The 15,964-nt window shown below is 37.7% G+C and overlaps 1 protein-coding gene across 1 annotated transcript; it reads left to right on the forward strand.

The window, feature by feature from the left end:
* Positions 1 to 68: 68 nt before the first annotated feature.
* Positions 69 to 14,953, forward strand: FBXO45 (F-box protein 45). Its single transcript, XM_077767693.1, has 3 exons — positions 69 to 410; positions 7,393 to 7,749; positions 11,749 to 14,953. The coding sequence occupies exons 1-3, from the start codon at positions 171 to 173 to the stop codon at positions 11,932 to 11,934; spliced, it is 783 nt and encodes a 260-aa protein (XP_077623819.1). The 5' UTR covers positions 69 to 170; the 3' UTR covers positions 11,935 to 14,953.
* The last annotated feature ends 1,011 nt before the right edge of the window (positions 14,954 to 15,964 follow it).

Raw genomic sequence — 15,964 nt, forward strand, 5'->3', positions numbered from 1 at the left:
CGCGCGGCGGACGCCCCCGGGCAGGGGCGGGAGTGGTGGAGGGCCGGTGGTTGGCTGTGAAAGGGGCGGTGAGCGAGGTGCTTCGGTCTCAAGGCGAGGCTTGGCCTCCCCAGCAGAGACGGGGGGAAGAGGCGGCGGCAGCGGCGGCCCTTGGGCCGGCTGGTGAGGTGATGGCGGCACCAGCCCCAGGGCCTGGGGGAGCCTCTGGTGGCGCTGGCTGTANGGAGTTGGTGTTTTCCTACCTGGAGCTGTCCGAGCTGCGGAGCTGCGCCCTGGTGTGCAAGCACTGGTACCGCTGCCTGCACGGTGATGAGAACAGCGAGGTGTGGCGGAGCCTTTGCGCCCGCAGCCTGGCAGAAGAGGCTCTGCGCACGGACATCCTCTGCAACCTGCCCAGCTACAAGGCCAAGGTGAGGGAGCCCCGGGCCACGCCGCTGCCCCCAGTCCCGCTTCTCTGCGCCGCTCTGTCTCCGTGCTTCTCATCTGAGCTCTGACTCAGACGCCTCGCCTCACCATCCCGCCTTTGCCCGGCTGCAGTCAATACCTTACTTCGCGTCCCCCTCCATAAAGATCCTCTTCTCATTGAAGTTCTGCTCCTTAAACCTAACCCCCTCACTTCCGTGATACACTTTTAAAAGTACCAGATAGTTTCCAGTTGCTGGTTTCCATCACTCATTCCACTTTCCACAGTTTTCTGACATAAAGACAGACCACCCCCATTGTTGTACCATTCAGTACTCTCCTATGTTTATTAGGTCATCTTAGCTGCCTTAACACCGGCTGAGTTTCTGAGATCTTTGCTTTCACCCCACATTCACCTCACTCTTTCCAAGCTCTGATTTACAACTATTTTTTTTTCTATTTTCGCTTAAGTTCCCTCGCCTTTAATTCCCTCCATTATGTTTAAGACTTATAAGTGAGTGTCGTCCCAGACATCCTGCTAACTTTCAAATTACAGGCTTTTAATAGAACATCTTCTCCCCTTCCCCCGTCGGCACCACTTAACCATCCTAGTACTGCCTTGTCTCACTATTATTGGCGACTTCCCTGCCAACTTTTTCATAGTTCCACCTTGATGGTGTGCCTCTTCTATTCTATGTGTCATGTAACGTGTCGATTCTGGTTTTGATGCCTCTTCCTCCTAGATTCTTGTGCACATTCCTGCCTCCTTCATATGCAAATAAAAACTTCAAGTAACAGGTTATGGTAGGGCTGAGAAGATTCTTCTGGCAATGTAAAGGTCTCGAGCTTGAATTCAGTTGGATGAATAACAGCTATTCAGCATAGCAGTCACCAAGAGTATATGTGAGAGAGGATGAAGTCTGTCCTAGAATGTGGTAAACAAAAATACACCAATAACTAAAAAAGGTAGATATCCTGTTTAAAACTAGACTGCCAAAGAGGGAGTCAGAGTAACTTTTTCCCCATGTGAAATAAATGTAAAATTTATTATTCCGTAATAAAACAGGTTTTAGTTTAATAAGATAAGGAATGTTGCACTTACATATGTCAACTATCAAATTAGTTTTTTTCTATTAAGTGAAAGAACACATTAAGTTTTTTTAAGTTTATTCATTTTGAGAGAGAGCATGTGCACGAGTGAGCGGGGGGGGGGGGGGGGGGGGCGAGGGGGGGGGAGGGGGAGGGTGCTGAGGGTCAGAGGTAGCAGCGTTTCCCAACTGGAGTGTTATGCTTTACAACCTAGGGTGTTTCNGGGGGGGGGCGGGCAGAGAGAGAGGAAGAGAGAATCCCAAGCAGTCTCCAGGCTGTTGCATGGAGCTGGACATGGGGCTCGATCTCACAAAATGAAATGTGAAATCATGACCTGAGCTAAAATCAAGAGCGCTTAACCAACTGAGCCACCCGGGTGCCCCAACATGTTAATTTACTAGGACAGTATTTGTACCTGGTGGATGCTCATTGGATACTAGTTGTACTTTATGAAGTAGAATGCAGAACATTGCAGTTTTGTCCTACTTTGCCTGATAAGCCAGTAAGCCTTAAGACCTTTTTTGTTATCGGTCTGTCAATGATGTATTTACATGAGCCCGGATTCATATGACAGTATGTGTTCATGTGAGTCAACATGCAAAAGAAGCAATATGGTATAAGCAAAATGTCTTCCTTTTGCCCTGTCTGCCAGCTGCCCAGTTTGACTTCTTGGAGGCAACCTGTGTTACCTGTAATCCTTCCAGAGATATTTTAGGTTTCTTAGGTTTTCAATACTTTATAGTGTCTTTCTCCCACACCCGTGACAGACATTGTAGATTTGTACTAATAATATGTTTGTTCAGATGTTGCAGGACATAAGAATGTATTGAGGATAAAAAGATTAATTAAAAAGAAATCAGATACCCTAGTAAGAAAGTCTTCAGTCAAGTAGAGGAGAAGAAAAATGTATAGAAATAACTAACACATGATAGAAATTGCTTCTGTCAGAGATATATTTATATAAGTAACATATACTGGAGGTGTTTGTATACACACACTAGAATTTCAGTGAAAGGAGAGATTTACAAGTTGAGTGGATGCTTGGCGAAGGTTTAGGTTAGGATTATATTGATCTGAATTTTAAAGATAGGGAGGATTTGAACATTTTACTAAGAAATGCCCTGAACAAAAGCAGGACAAGAGGAAAGCAAAGGCTTTGCACAGCATATATGTTTATTTTAAAAAGGGTTGTCGCCAGGCACAATGCTCACTTTTGCAGATGCGATGCTGAATAAAAACAGACACAAAACTCTTAATGGATGCCTTGCTTACAGTCTAGTGGGGGGAAATAGATATTAATCAAATACACAGTTGTAAAATTGCATCTGTGGTAGGTACTGTGAAGGAGAGAGAGGTGCACAATGCTCTGAATGTCAGAAATGGAGGATTTTAACTAGGTAGGGAGGTCAAGAAAGGCTTTCTCTGAGGAAGTAACGCATGTACTGAGACCTCAGCAATAAAGCCAAGGGGAGAGAGGAGACTTCCAGGACAGAACTTGATGATTATGAGGGACAGAAAATATATCAGTGTGGCTGAATCGGAGAGAGCAAAGGTGAGACAGGTTTGAGAGAAGATGGAAGAGGTGGACTAAGGCCAGACTACAGGGAAACCATTTTGAATTGTAAGCAAGAGGGAGTTAGGTGTGTGGGAACTGGTGATGTGATTTTTTATTTTTTTGCATTTTTAAGAGGTTATTTCTGACTTTGATATGGAGAACAGATTGGAGGGGGACCTTAGAAATATGGATAGATCAGCTAGGAAGTGGGTAGTGAAGGAGATGGGAGAAACAAGAAAGATTTAGGAAGTAAAACCTACAGGATTTGGTAATAGATTTGAAATAGGGGTGAGAAAAGAGGGAGGTGTTAAGAATAACTCCTAGATATCTAGCTTACATAATATGGGAATCACCTGGGCTAGATTTAGGAGAAATAGCTGTGAGTTCAATTTTGGTAGAGTAGAATTTACAGTGTTTTTGAGGCATCTGAGAGGTTTCAGATAGGCAGCTGTTACAGTTTGAAGTTTAGAGGAAAGGCTAAAGATTTATATCTTTATATAGGGTCTAATGAGATTGAATTGAAATAGTGGGAAATATTATAAAGGTAAACTGAAACTATCATCATGGATGTTCATGGCATATAGCCTTCAGTGTATAGTTTGGGCTTTGTTCAAAACCATAGAAGTTTGAACAGAGCAGTGACAAATAAAAACCGTGCTTTAGAAAAACTAGGCCATAAGATAAATTGTACAGAGCAGGGGTTAGTACCTATACCAGAGGTACTTAAGACCTGAACAAGTATGTAGAGGAGAGAAGAGGATGACTGGGAGAGCTGTTGCAGAGAACACATCCACATAGGTGGACAGCTGACAGTGGGTGAGATGAGGAAGAAGAAAGAGCCAGACAGGATTTCCAGAGAGCCTGGGTAACTGGGAAGAAGATGGGACAGGTGTGGGATAGCATAAAACTGGAAAGTATTTGGAATTGCCAGTCTAATTAGGATTTGTCTTCTTTTTAAAAGTTCATATTTTCCATGTCACCAAGAAGCATCCATTATTCCAGTCATACTTAGCATCTAACTATAATGTATTCTCTGATTTTCAGACCTAGATCCTAAAGTAAGTCTTAAAGGTGTTGGTTACAATGTAAAATTTAGGGTGTACGGGAGCCTGTGGGAAAGGAACTGTGGATTTTCTTTATTTATTAATCTGTATATTTATTTTTTCATTTCATTTCAATTTTTCAGTGTTCCTCTCTAAAAGATAAGGACACTTAATATAATCACAATATCATCACACCTAAAGTGTAAAGAAATTAACAATGATTCCTTATAAACAATGCAGTGTTCAAATTTCCAATCATTTTATAAATGTCAAATGTTCTATTTAAAATGTTCAGTTTACTTAATCAATATCTGTATAAGGTTCTCATGGTAAACTGCTGATATATATCTCTTAAGGCTATTTTAGCCAACAGAGTCACTCTCCCATCTCCCCTAACTCCCATTCCTGCAACTTATCTGTTGAAGAAACCAGTTGTTTACCCTGTAGAGTTTCCCTCAGTCTGGATTTTGGAGATTTTATTCCCATAATATTCCTTAACATGCTCTTCTGTCTTAGACCGTGAGAGGTTTGATCAATTTAGGTAAGATCTGTATTGTTATAGTTTCTGTTCTTGTTGTTTTTCAGTGTATTTTCTACTGGAATCAAGTGGTCAGATTGGATGCAGACTTAAATGTTGTGTGCCAGCTATGGTGGATAAGAATTTAGGAGAGTGAGATCAGGGAGATTGGGTGGTCGTGGTTAGAATAACTTCATCCAAGTGGTAAGCCTGATTCTGATAGAAGATATAGGATATGTTGGAGGAGGAAAGCAGATATGATTCTACAGATAGGGAGAACAACGTGAAGTTAGAAAGGGAAATAGGATGAACTAGACCTGGAGGGCTTTGAAAGCCAGAAACAACGTTGATATGGTAGATAGTATGGAACCATCAAAGGTTATTGAACTGGGATGAAATATGATAAAGGTGCTGTTTTAGGAAAATAGGTCTGGAAATAATTGAGGTAGAGAGTTTAGTATTGAGGTTGGGAGAGTTTTAGCGGGCAGAGGTATGGTGATCACCAAAAAAGGGCATAGTGAAGAAAGATCAGTCTAGAGTAATAAGAAGGGATAGCAGTTTGGAGAAGAGGCTGGCAACAGTGTCATTGTGACAGAGAAAGATAGAGAAAAAGCAATTGGTATTTGTAAGAATTATGGAATAGGCATAGGTAATTATCAGTTAAACATTTTATAATGAGGATTTTATAAAATATTTTATATTTTACTTGTCTTGATAGTAATCTCTTGAGTTTTTAAATACTTAAAATTTTGGGGACATTTTACTCCCCCATTTAATCTTATGTTCTGATATTTTATGTGCTTAAAAGTGTGTTATATTAGGAACAGATAGGATAATATTTAGAATTACTTAAGTATTGGGGCGCCTGGGTGGTTCAGTTGGTTAAGCACCTGACTTTGGCTCAGGTCATGATCTCGCGGTTCGTGGGTTCGAGTCTGTGTCAGGCTCTGTGCTGGCAGCTTAGAGCCTGGAGCCTGCTTCAGATTCTGTGTCTCCCTCTCTCTCTCTGCCCCTCCTCTGCTCCTGCTGTGTCTCTCTCTGTCTCTCTTTGTCTCTCAAAAATAAATAAAAGTTAAAAACATTAAAAAAAAATACTTCAGTATTACAGCCTCCTGAATCAAGCAGAGTGTTTGTTTTGTTTGTTTGTTTTTTAATGTCTCTGCTCTGCAGTGTAACAACCAAGAGGTGAGGTACTGGCTAATAGTAACTGAACACTGGATGAAGGGACTAGATACTGGATTTCTCTTTGGGACTCTTGCTCTAACTAGCTGTTGAATTTTAGGTCTGTGCCCTAATCTCTGTGTTGCAGTAGGTCCCTTTAAAGCCCTTCCTAATGCTAAAACTCTATGATTTTGGAGTTGGTGGCTCAGATTACCTAAAGCAATAGACCGCAGCCTTTGACTGTTTTAGGGTAGTTTGAATAAAGAAGGGATTTTCAAAAAACATACAAATCAAAACCTTTAAATTATTAAAGCATGAGAAATGTTCACGACTTATACAGAATAGCAGTTTTCATACTGTCTTTATTTTGGAAGCTTAAAAAACTGGTTAGTGAAGATCAACTAATCTGTCCTATCTGTGGTAGCTGCTCTTAATGACTATCTCTTTGTAAATTCTAGTGCTTGAAATTAGATGCTGTCTAGGGGGTTATTTGATTTGGTAAAATGAGAGTGATGCTGTCTCAATGTATGAGTAATAACTAGCAAGGAGGCTGAGGATCAAACATAGTTTGTGTTATTAAAATTTTCCATAAACTTTAGAACTGCTATGACTAAGTTCTATATTAAAATATTTTTGGGGGGCACCTGGGTGGCTTAGGTAATGATCTTATGGTTCGAAGGTTCGAGCCCTGTGCTGGGCTCTGTGCTGACAGCTCGGAGCCTGGAGCCTGGTTTGGATTCTGTCTCCCCCTCACTTTCTTCCCCTGCTTGCGCACGCTGTCTGTCTGTCTGTCTCTCTCCCTCTCTCTCTCTCAAAAATAAATAAACATTAAAAACTTTTTTTAATAAAAAATATTTTTGATGACTGCATCGCCAACATGAAAACTGTATATCCCTTAACTTTTTGATATAAAAATACCAAATATAAACTAGAATAGAGAAACTAGTTTAATGACCCTCCCAAACCCATCACCAAGCTTTACCAATGATTAAATTCACAGACAATCTAGTTTTGTGTTTACCCTACCCATTCTCTCACTCCAGCCCTGGCTATTTCAGAGCAATTCTGAGATATCTTTATGTCATCCATAAACATTTCAGTATTATCTCTAAAATATATGGATTCTTTTGTATATCTTTTGATATTTTAAGAAGTCTATTTGGAGAAATGATACCAGTTTAGATTTTGATCAATATTGAAACAGTTGGTAGTCCTTTTATTTTCTATTTTCTAATGTTTATTTATTTTTGAGAGAGAGAGAGTGCAAGCAGAGGAGGGACAGAGAGAGAGGGAGACACAGAATCTGAAGCAGGCTCCAGGCTCTGAGCTGTCAGCACAGAGCCTGATGTGGGGCTGAAACCCACAGACCTCGATATCATGACCTGCTGAAGTCGGAGGCTTAATCGACTGAACCACCCAGGTACCCTGGCAGTTGTTTTAAATGTTGCACATATATTTTGTTAGTATCCCATTCTGAAACTAGCCATTTTTCGGAAATACGTATTGTATTATTTAAAAATATGTAACTTTATTGTCTAAAAACATGTAGCCTAAAGTTTGGGTACTTTCTAATGTTAAAGAAAAATCAAATTTCTATTTCTTTGGTCTGTTTTTCATCTTTTCAGGTGCGTGCTTTCCAACATGCCTTCAGCACTAATGACTGCTCCAGGAATGTCTACATTAAGAAAAACGGTTTTACTTTACATCGAAACCCCATTGCTCAGAGTACTGATGGTGCAAGGACCAAGATTGGTTTCAGTGAGGGTCGCCATGCATGGGAAGTGTGGTGGGAAGGCCCTCTGGGCACTGTGGCAGTGATTGGAATTGCTACAAAACGGGCCCCCATGCAATGCCAAGGTTATGTGGCATTACTGGGCAGTGATGATCAGAGCTGGGGCTGGAATCTGGTGGACAATAATCTACTACATAATGGAGAAGTCAATGGCAGTTTTCCACAATGCAACAATGCACCAAAATATCAGGTGAGAAGCTGGGTATTTTCTCAGTTGTGGGCCTTTGTCAAATCATAAATCATGCATTAATTTGTTTTAAATTCACAAAATTTTATATAGCAGCTTTGCATGTCTTTTTGGTAATTTAAAAATAAATAGGGTAACTGGCCCCTCTTTGCTACTTTAATAATCTTTTAATATTTCCATATTTGTTTCCTAATACATATTGGCCGTGAGCATTCTGTCTTTTCTCTAAATCAGGGGTTGGCAAACTTTTTTCTGTACAGGGCAGGTAATAAATATATCAGGCCTTGTGGTACCTATGGTCTCTGTCAGAGCTATTCAACTCTTGTAGTACAAAAGCAACCATAGATAATATGTAAATGGGTGACCATAGCTGTGTTCCAGTAAAACCTTGTTTATGGGCTGCAGGCAAGATTTGGCCCAGTGACCATAGTTTGCCAACTATGCACTAGATTGTCCTTTTTCTGGTATCATGGCACATCCGAACCTACTTTTTTCTAGACTTCTCACTCCCACAAATGTAACTGTGCACGTGCACACACATATCGACTCTGCTATTCGTTGATCTGTCTGTGGATTCAGAGCCTCTGGAGATGTCAGTGATATCTATATGACAGGCAAATTTAGGCAAACTACTGGGTTTTTTTAATTCTCTTCATCTTAATGCCATACTCATCTGATTCTAGGGTCAAAATTATAGTTCCTATTTGTAAATGCCATTATGATTAGCATAGAGTTAGCAGAGTCTAAAACACAATAAGATTTCTGATAAGAAATTGGAAATTTTAGGGGTACCTGGGTGGCTTGGTCGGTTAAGCATCCAACTTTAGTTCAGGTCATGATCTTGTGGTTCCTGATTTTGAGCCCCACGTTGGGCTTTGTGCTGACAGCTCAGAGCATGGAGCCTGCTTCAGATTCTGTGTCTCCCTCGCTCTCTGCCCCTCCCCCACTCACAATCTGTCTCTCTCTCTCTCTCAAAAAATGAGTAAAAATTAAAAAATTTTAAAAAGAATTTGGAAACTTTAAAGAATTATAGACTTAAGATTAAGGAACATTAGTAGAGTCATTTCATAATGATAAAAGAGTTAATCAGGTAGAGAGATATAACAATTCTAAATATATATGCACTTAATAACAGAGCTCCAAAACACGTGAAGCAAAAACTTGAAGAACTGAAAGAACAAATAGATAAATTAGCAAGTATAGTTGGAGATTCCAATGCTGTTTATTTTGTCTGATGTTAATATAGCAACTTCAACTTTCTATAGTACCTCTTTTTCCCTATTCTTTTACTTCCAATTGTCTTTGTTTAACATGGGTCTCCAAACCAGCATATAATTTTGGGTCTTGAGTGTTCAACCTGTTTACATTTAATGTAGTTGTTGGACTGCTTGATATTGTCCTGATCTCTCTGCCTCTGAAGCTGTGGTGGGTGTTGGTTTTTTTATCTTTTTTCTCTTTGTTTTTTGGATCAGGTAATTTCTGTTGCTCTATCTGCACGTTCATGGATTCTATGGGCATTAAGCCAGGGTAGCAAATTTTGTTTATTGTATTTTTCAACTCTGGAATTTTCATTGGGTTCTTTTTTATAGTTTCCATTTTTCCATTGAGATTCTCTGTCCATTCATTAATATTAGATTTTTCTTTAATTCTTTGCACATATTTGTCATAACTGCTTTGAAGTCTTTGTTCACCAAATCTAACATGTAGGCCTGCTTAGAATTGATTTCTATTGACTGCTTTTTCCCCCCCAGAGTATGAGTTGCACTTTCCTGTTTCTTTTCATATCTAGTCAGTTTGAAATTGAAAATTAGAAATTATAGATAATATACTAGTAATACTGGAATGTTTTGGTTTTAGAATCACTTTGTTTTTCTGAAAAGTGTGGGTTTTCTTGTTTTAGTAGACAATTAACTTGCCTAGGTTCTTCAAACTGTGAACTCTGTCTCCCCCTTGGTGTACAGCAGCTAATGTCTTTGTTCAGTTTTTTTTATTTGTTTTTGTGGTGGGGGGAGGCTACTTTCCTAGCGTGATTCTGTAGGGGTTGCCCCTGTGTCTGTGTAAGACAGTGATCACACAATAATTTGGGCAGAGTTTATTTTTGGATTTGGGCCTCATCCTCTTTGTGGTTCCATACTTCTGGAGTTCCTCCTCTAAGTTTCCAGTTGCTCTGCCATCTCCCAAGTTTTCCCCTCTGACACCTAAAGCTAGTAAGACTTTTGCTTTCTGTTCTCTGTGTTGTGTGCCTGCTGTGTGCTCAAAGGTGAAGCAGACTTGCACATTTCACCAGGATCGGTTCTGTCATCTTAGTTTCCATCTTCTATAAAATAGGGAGAAATCCTAGGATAGACGTGAGGATTAAACGAGATAATACAAATAAACCACAAAATGAACACCCAACAAAATATTAACTTTTCTATTTTGTTACTGTTTGTTTTGTTGGTGACAATAGTGGTGATGATAATTAGGATGTTCGTAGGTCTATGAAATGGGGTGTAAGTTAATCTATGAGATGGGCAAAAAAGCAGATGTTTGTAGTTTATGACAGGGAATACAATGAAGGAAAGTAACAACAGCAGCAAGAGTTCTCATAATTGGGAAGTATTAAATTCTGGCTTTTGATTGCTAATATTAGGACTTTCTGCCTCCAAGTATGTAAATGAAACAACCATTTATAGATGCAAATTGGAAAAGTAAAACATCCTCCTTATTTGTCTGCACTTTCCATGTGGGAAAATATGTTGTGCTTCTGCTTTAGTTTAACAATCAGTGCTGCTGTTTTTATAACAAACAGGTGTTTCAGAGCAGTGGCCCACAAAATGACTAATAAGCCTATTCTGTATCTTTAGAACCTATAGTCAGATTTGGCTCTTCGTGATTATGTAAGTTCTACACTGTTGGAAGAACTGCTTTGTCAACTTTAAAGGTTATATAAGTGTTTTTATATAGTAATTTTTATTGTGATAAAACATACACATTTATTATTTTAACCATTAGTAAGTGTATAATACAGTGGTGTTCATACATTCACAACATGTGTATCCATCACCACTATCTATACCTAAGACTTTTTCATCATGCACAGCACAAACTGTGCTCATTAAACAATAACTTCCCATCTCTCCCTTCCTCCAGCCCCCAGTAACTTCTATTCTGTTTTCTGATTTGAATATTGCAGGTGCTTTATATAAGTAGAATCATACAAATTTATTTTTTTGTGTCTGGCTTATTTCACATAACGTTTTCAAGAATCATCTGTGTTGTAGCATATATCAAAATTGTATTTCTTTTTATGACTGAATAATATTCCATTGTATATACATATTATAATTTGAAAAGGTTATTTAGATAGACTTTTTGGTAAAATATTCCAAGTTACAGATTTTAATAGTAAACTTCTAAGAAAAGCCTTTAAACAAAGAGTAAATAAAATTTGGAAACTGTTCAGTAGGAACATTTAAATTTTTGGTATTAAATGCAGAAACCATCTTAAAAAAAACAACTATTAGGTGCCTGGGTGGCTCAGTCAGTTAAGCATTGGACTCTTGATTTTGGCTCACGTCATGATTTTATGGTCATGAGACCAAGTCCCACCTAGGGCTCCCAGCTGGGCATGGATCCTGCTTAAGATTTCTCTCTCTCCCTCTCCCTCCGCCCCTCCTCAGTTTGCTCACTTGCGTGCACATATACACTCACACACTCTCTAAATAAAAAAAAAAATTGGGGCATCCAGGTGGCTCAGTTGGTTGAGCATCCAACTTCAGCTCAGGTCATCATCTCATGGTTCACTAGTTTGAGCCCCGTGTCGGCCTCTGTGCTGACAGCTTGGAGCCTGGAGCCTGCTTTGGATTTGTTTCTCCCTGACCAGAAAGCCTCTTACCATTTTTCTAGATAACTTTTAGAATATATATTCTTAATATTTTAACTTGTTGATTTGTATCTTGTTTCTTCTAGCTATGTCCTTGGTGAGTTTTCTTCTAACCTTCATTTGGTGTCTGTTTACAGATAGGAGAAAGAATTCGAGTCATTTTGGACATGGAAGATAAGACTTTAGCTTTTGAGCGCGGATATGAGTTCCTGGGGGTTGCTTTTAGAGGACTTCCAAAGGCCTGCTTATATCCAGCAGTTTCTGCTGTATATGGCAACACAGAAGTGACTTTGGTTTACCTTGGAAAACCTTTGGATGGATGACAGTGGCTTTCTTGGGATGAAAAACTGAATGGAGAAGATATCTGCTTGTGGAAAGTAGAATCATGAAGTGACAGTGTCATACATGCATGCCCAAGAAACATCCTGAAAAACACATGAAATTGTTAACTGGAGAAGCAACTCTACAGCAGAGATCATCTTAGTGTTTCCTCTTTCTACTGGGCCAGAAAAATCCTCAGGGTTGCAGTTGGTTGAGTGGGCAGTTGACATATGCATGTTGCAACAGATTTTGTCTCTAAGTTAGCAATGTGTTATTTCCAACTTTTAAGGTGAGATTTTAGAGATGCTATAAAAGGGATAAGATAAGGAAATAGCAAGATTTTTAAGTAGTGTGTTTGTGAAGAAAGACTGATCCTGTTTTACAACTGCCTGTTTTTTCTCCAGACCCTTTTTTTCCAGCCAGCTTGACTATTAGAAAAGTATGAAACTGGTTGGGTTTTATTTAATATTTTTAATATATTGAGAAGCATGGTCTGCCTGGACTGCACTTCTCTAACAGTGAGTTGTAAAATTGTGCAGCTATTTTAAAAGTTGTATATATAATAAGTGTGTAAAAAAAAACCTGTAAAAAACAAAAACAGGACAAAGGGGTTGCTTTGTTCTAGTTCAATTTCTTAAAAACCACTACATGGTACAAAATTAGAATAACATTTAGGGAAAATTAGGTAACTACAAAGAAGAAGATTAAGAGGAGATGTGCTGTATTGGCTTATTTTTAAATTAATTTGGTTTACAGTTTTCATAGCTATTACAGTCTATAGTTATTTTTCTTTTAATGATCAAAATTATTGTAAACATCCCTCAGCCTTGAGTTTAAGATTGAGGGAAAGCAAATCTATTTCTAATCATACATATATCAGTAGTAATAAGAATAATGTGTATCTTATAGTATCTGGTTTTATTTTTTGGCCTTCTGAGGAAGTGTCTCATAACAACACAGAACATTGCTGTTTGCTCTTACAGACCTCAAGTATGAAAGCTGTTAGTCACAGACCTTAGGAAAAGAATTAATGGTCCTTTTATTTTGTAATTTCATAATGCTATAGATATTATAATTTTTTAAATTTTATATTGTTTACATCATGGCAACAAATCTAAGCCTCAGAACTCTTCCTTGGGGTTATCAAGAAAATGTTTACTCACCCACCTGAAACAGTGCCAGCCTGAACCCGGGTTAGGAATGTTATTAATCTCATCATAGATAATTGCCCCCATGGGACTTGAAATAAAATACCTTGTGCTGAAAACTTCAGGTTGGCAGTATTTTGAAGGTTTCATTGTAGAAGAGCTTGACATTAATTCCTATTCTGAGTTTTTGACTAATAAATCTGATTTCACTAATATTCTTGAGTTAATAATCATCTAACATATATGAGCTGAGGTTTCCTTTTGTTATGAGAAAAACAAACATCTTTCTGTATGAAAGTATAAATGTATGGTTTCAGATGCATCTTTGTGAAAAGAATTGACTAAGGCAGATGGAATCTTTGCCTTTTAGGTTATTGCTGTGCGTAATTTAGTTTTAAATCTAATCAAATTAGAGATAGCAAGCAGCTGGCTGGGGTTCTTGGGTTGCCCCTTGAGAGTTAAGCTTGTCAATGCTCTCATGAAGCAGGGGATTTCAGTCATGAACAGAGATTTATTTTTGCCACCTAACAAGTTTACAAATATTTATTGTGTATTTGGTATGTTGCTTAAAGGTGAAATCCGTTAAAAGTCCTTTTCAATATCCATGTTAAGAAGAAACCTCCTGAAAACCATATTTAATACTACAGAATGAGACTATATGTTAAATGTATTAGAGGATATAGCTGCTACAGAAATTGATTTTTCCGGTGTAGAACAACTCCATTTAATTGACAAAGTTTAAAATTAAAAGAAAACTGGTTCAGGATGAAGACTGATAAAACAATAAAGTCCCTTATGTGCTTAGTCTTTTTTCAGGGTATAATATAGCCAATTCCAAGAGCTTTTGCTAAGAGTTTTGTTTATAACTTGTTTTGTCTTATTAGTAAACATTCATTTGTAACAAAGTTTTGAAGGTGCTGAATGGAAAACAGAAACACATGGTTATTGCACATTGAACCTAGAATCAAATAATTGCCTAAATATTTAAGAACAAGCCATTCTTATCTCAAATTTTAAATTCGCTAATTATGCTATTTGCAGTTTTATAAAATGGAGGCTCATATTTAGAATGAGCACCAGCGGAATGAAGAGCCTTCATTTATAACCTGGTAAATTATTTTATTACTGGAGACCAATAGCTGTACAGAGAATATTAAAACAAACTATTACAATGTTAAAGGAAAAGGAATCTCTTTTTCATTGGTGCTGAGAGAGCATTCAGGTAGAAGATGTTGCACCTGAAAGTTGAGTGTAAATCATCTAAACCAGTGGTTCTCAAACTTAGCTATACTTTGGAGTCATGTGCATTTTGAAAAATATTGATGCTTTTAAGGTCCCATACCCTAAAATTCTGATGTTGCTCTGATGTTGGACATGGTCATAAGGATTTTTTTAAGCTTCTTAGGTGATTTCAGTATGCTGCTAAGGTTGAGTTTTAAATTCACCTTAAGTTTTCTCATCTGCAAAATTAAAAAAAACAATAATCCTTGCTCCCTTCACTACCTCACAAGTGTATTGAGGGTAAAGGAGAAAACAATGGGGAAGTACTTGTGTGATGGATAAAAAGTTCTATTGAAAGGTAAAGTAGTATTTGTTGTATTTCAACTGAAACTATGATCAGAAAAGAAAAATATGTAATTGAATTTACTTTGTTGACTTGGGAAACCGGGAGCATTCTCTTTGGTTCTTAACTTTAGTGAAGCATGCAGATGTGTAAACACACAATACTACTATTCTTATTCATGCTATGGTCTTCTGTCATACTCGAGATAGGCTGTTTTAATTATCTGGTTCTACATAGGAAAGAAACATTAAGGCTTAAAGTCTGTAATGGCCAATGGCTCATAATTCATTAAAACTTTTCATACAAGGAGTTCTGTGGTTAATATATAATCATTTCATAGTTGCCATTATTTTTTTCATTATCTGACTTGAATGTTAAGCCATTTATTTCACCTCCTTCATTCTTACTCGTGTAAACTTAGGTATAGATTTTATAAAGCACATAAAGCAAGTAGGTTTTGCCCAGTTGACTAAAGTCATGACTAAATGATTAGGCATCGTCTGCCTTTTAGATACAATTTAACCTGGGAAAGAGAGTTACAAAAATAACAGCCCAAAACCATACAATAGGCATTATAATTTAAGTCCCCAAACTGCTGTTTATATGAACTATAATATTAGTATTTTTTGACCTTTTTAAAAAAGTGAACAGTTTTGAAGAAATAGAAATGTAAAGAGTTTTCAAGATTACTTCCTGGAAATCAAGACCATCTCAATTAGAACCACTCTGAAGCCCTTCTGGAAGGAACAGTCCATACATAATCCAAATACTATCCTAATAAAGCATTCTTAATTTCTCTAGCTGAATATAATCTCTCCTTCCTTCAAATTTCCCTAGTTTTATATTTATCTATACTTAACTCATGCTATGTTACTTTATACCTTGTATAAATTTATTTATATTTATTATTTTTTGGTGTCTTATCTCCTCTAAACATCTTAAGACAGGATCTCTGATGGACTCCTCTTTATGCCCACATCATCTAAGCCCAATAGGCAGGTGCTCGCATATTTGCTGAAGGAACAGAGAAAGAATTATGTAGGGACACTAAAGCTGCTCTGAAGTTACAGACTATACTAACGAGATAGATGAGAAAGAAATTCTGTATCCTGTTTTAAGTGAAGCATGAAGGAAAAGGATATAAATCTGAGGTTAATAAGGAAGAAATGACTGTGAATGCATTTTAGCCATTCCCCTATTATGCTTAAATATTGATAAACTGATTTTTAGTTTTGGGTGTAAATTTCTTATTTGTTTAGAATTAAAATTAGAATTCTGTATTTTAATTCTTTTGAAATTCTGTCGTTTTGCTTTAGTTTC

This window comes from Crocuta crocuta, unplaced genomic scaffold, assembly GCF_008692635.1.
Source record: "Crocuta crocuta isolate KB4526 unplaced genomic scaffold, BGI_CrCroc_1.0 scaffold45, whole genome shotgun sequence".
NCBI classification, from domain to species: domain Eukaryota; kingdom Metazoa; phylum Chordata; class Mammalia; order Carnivora; family Hyaenidae; genus Crocuta; species Crocuta crocuta.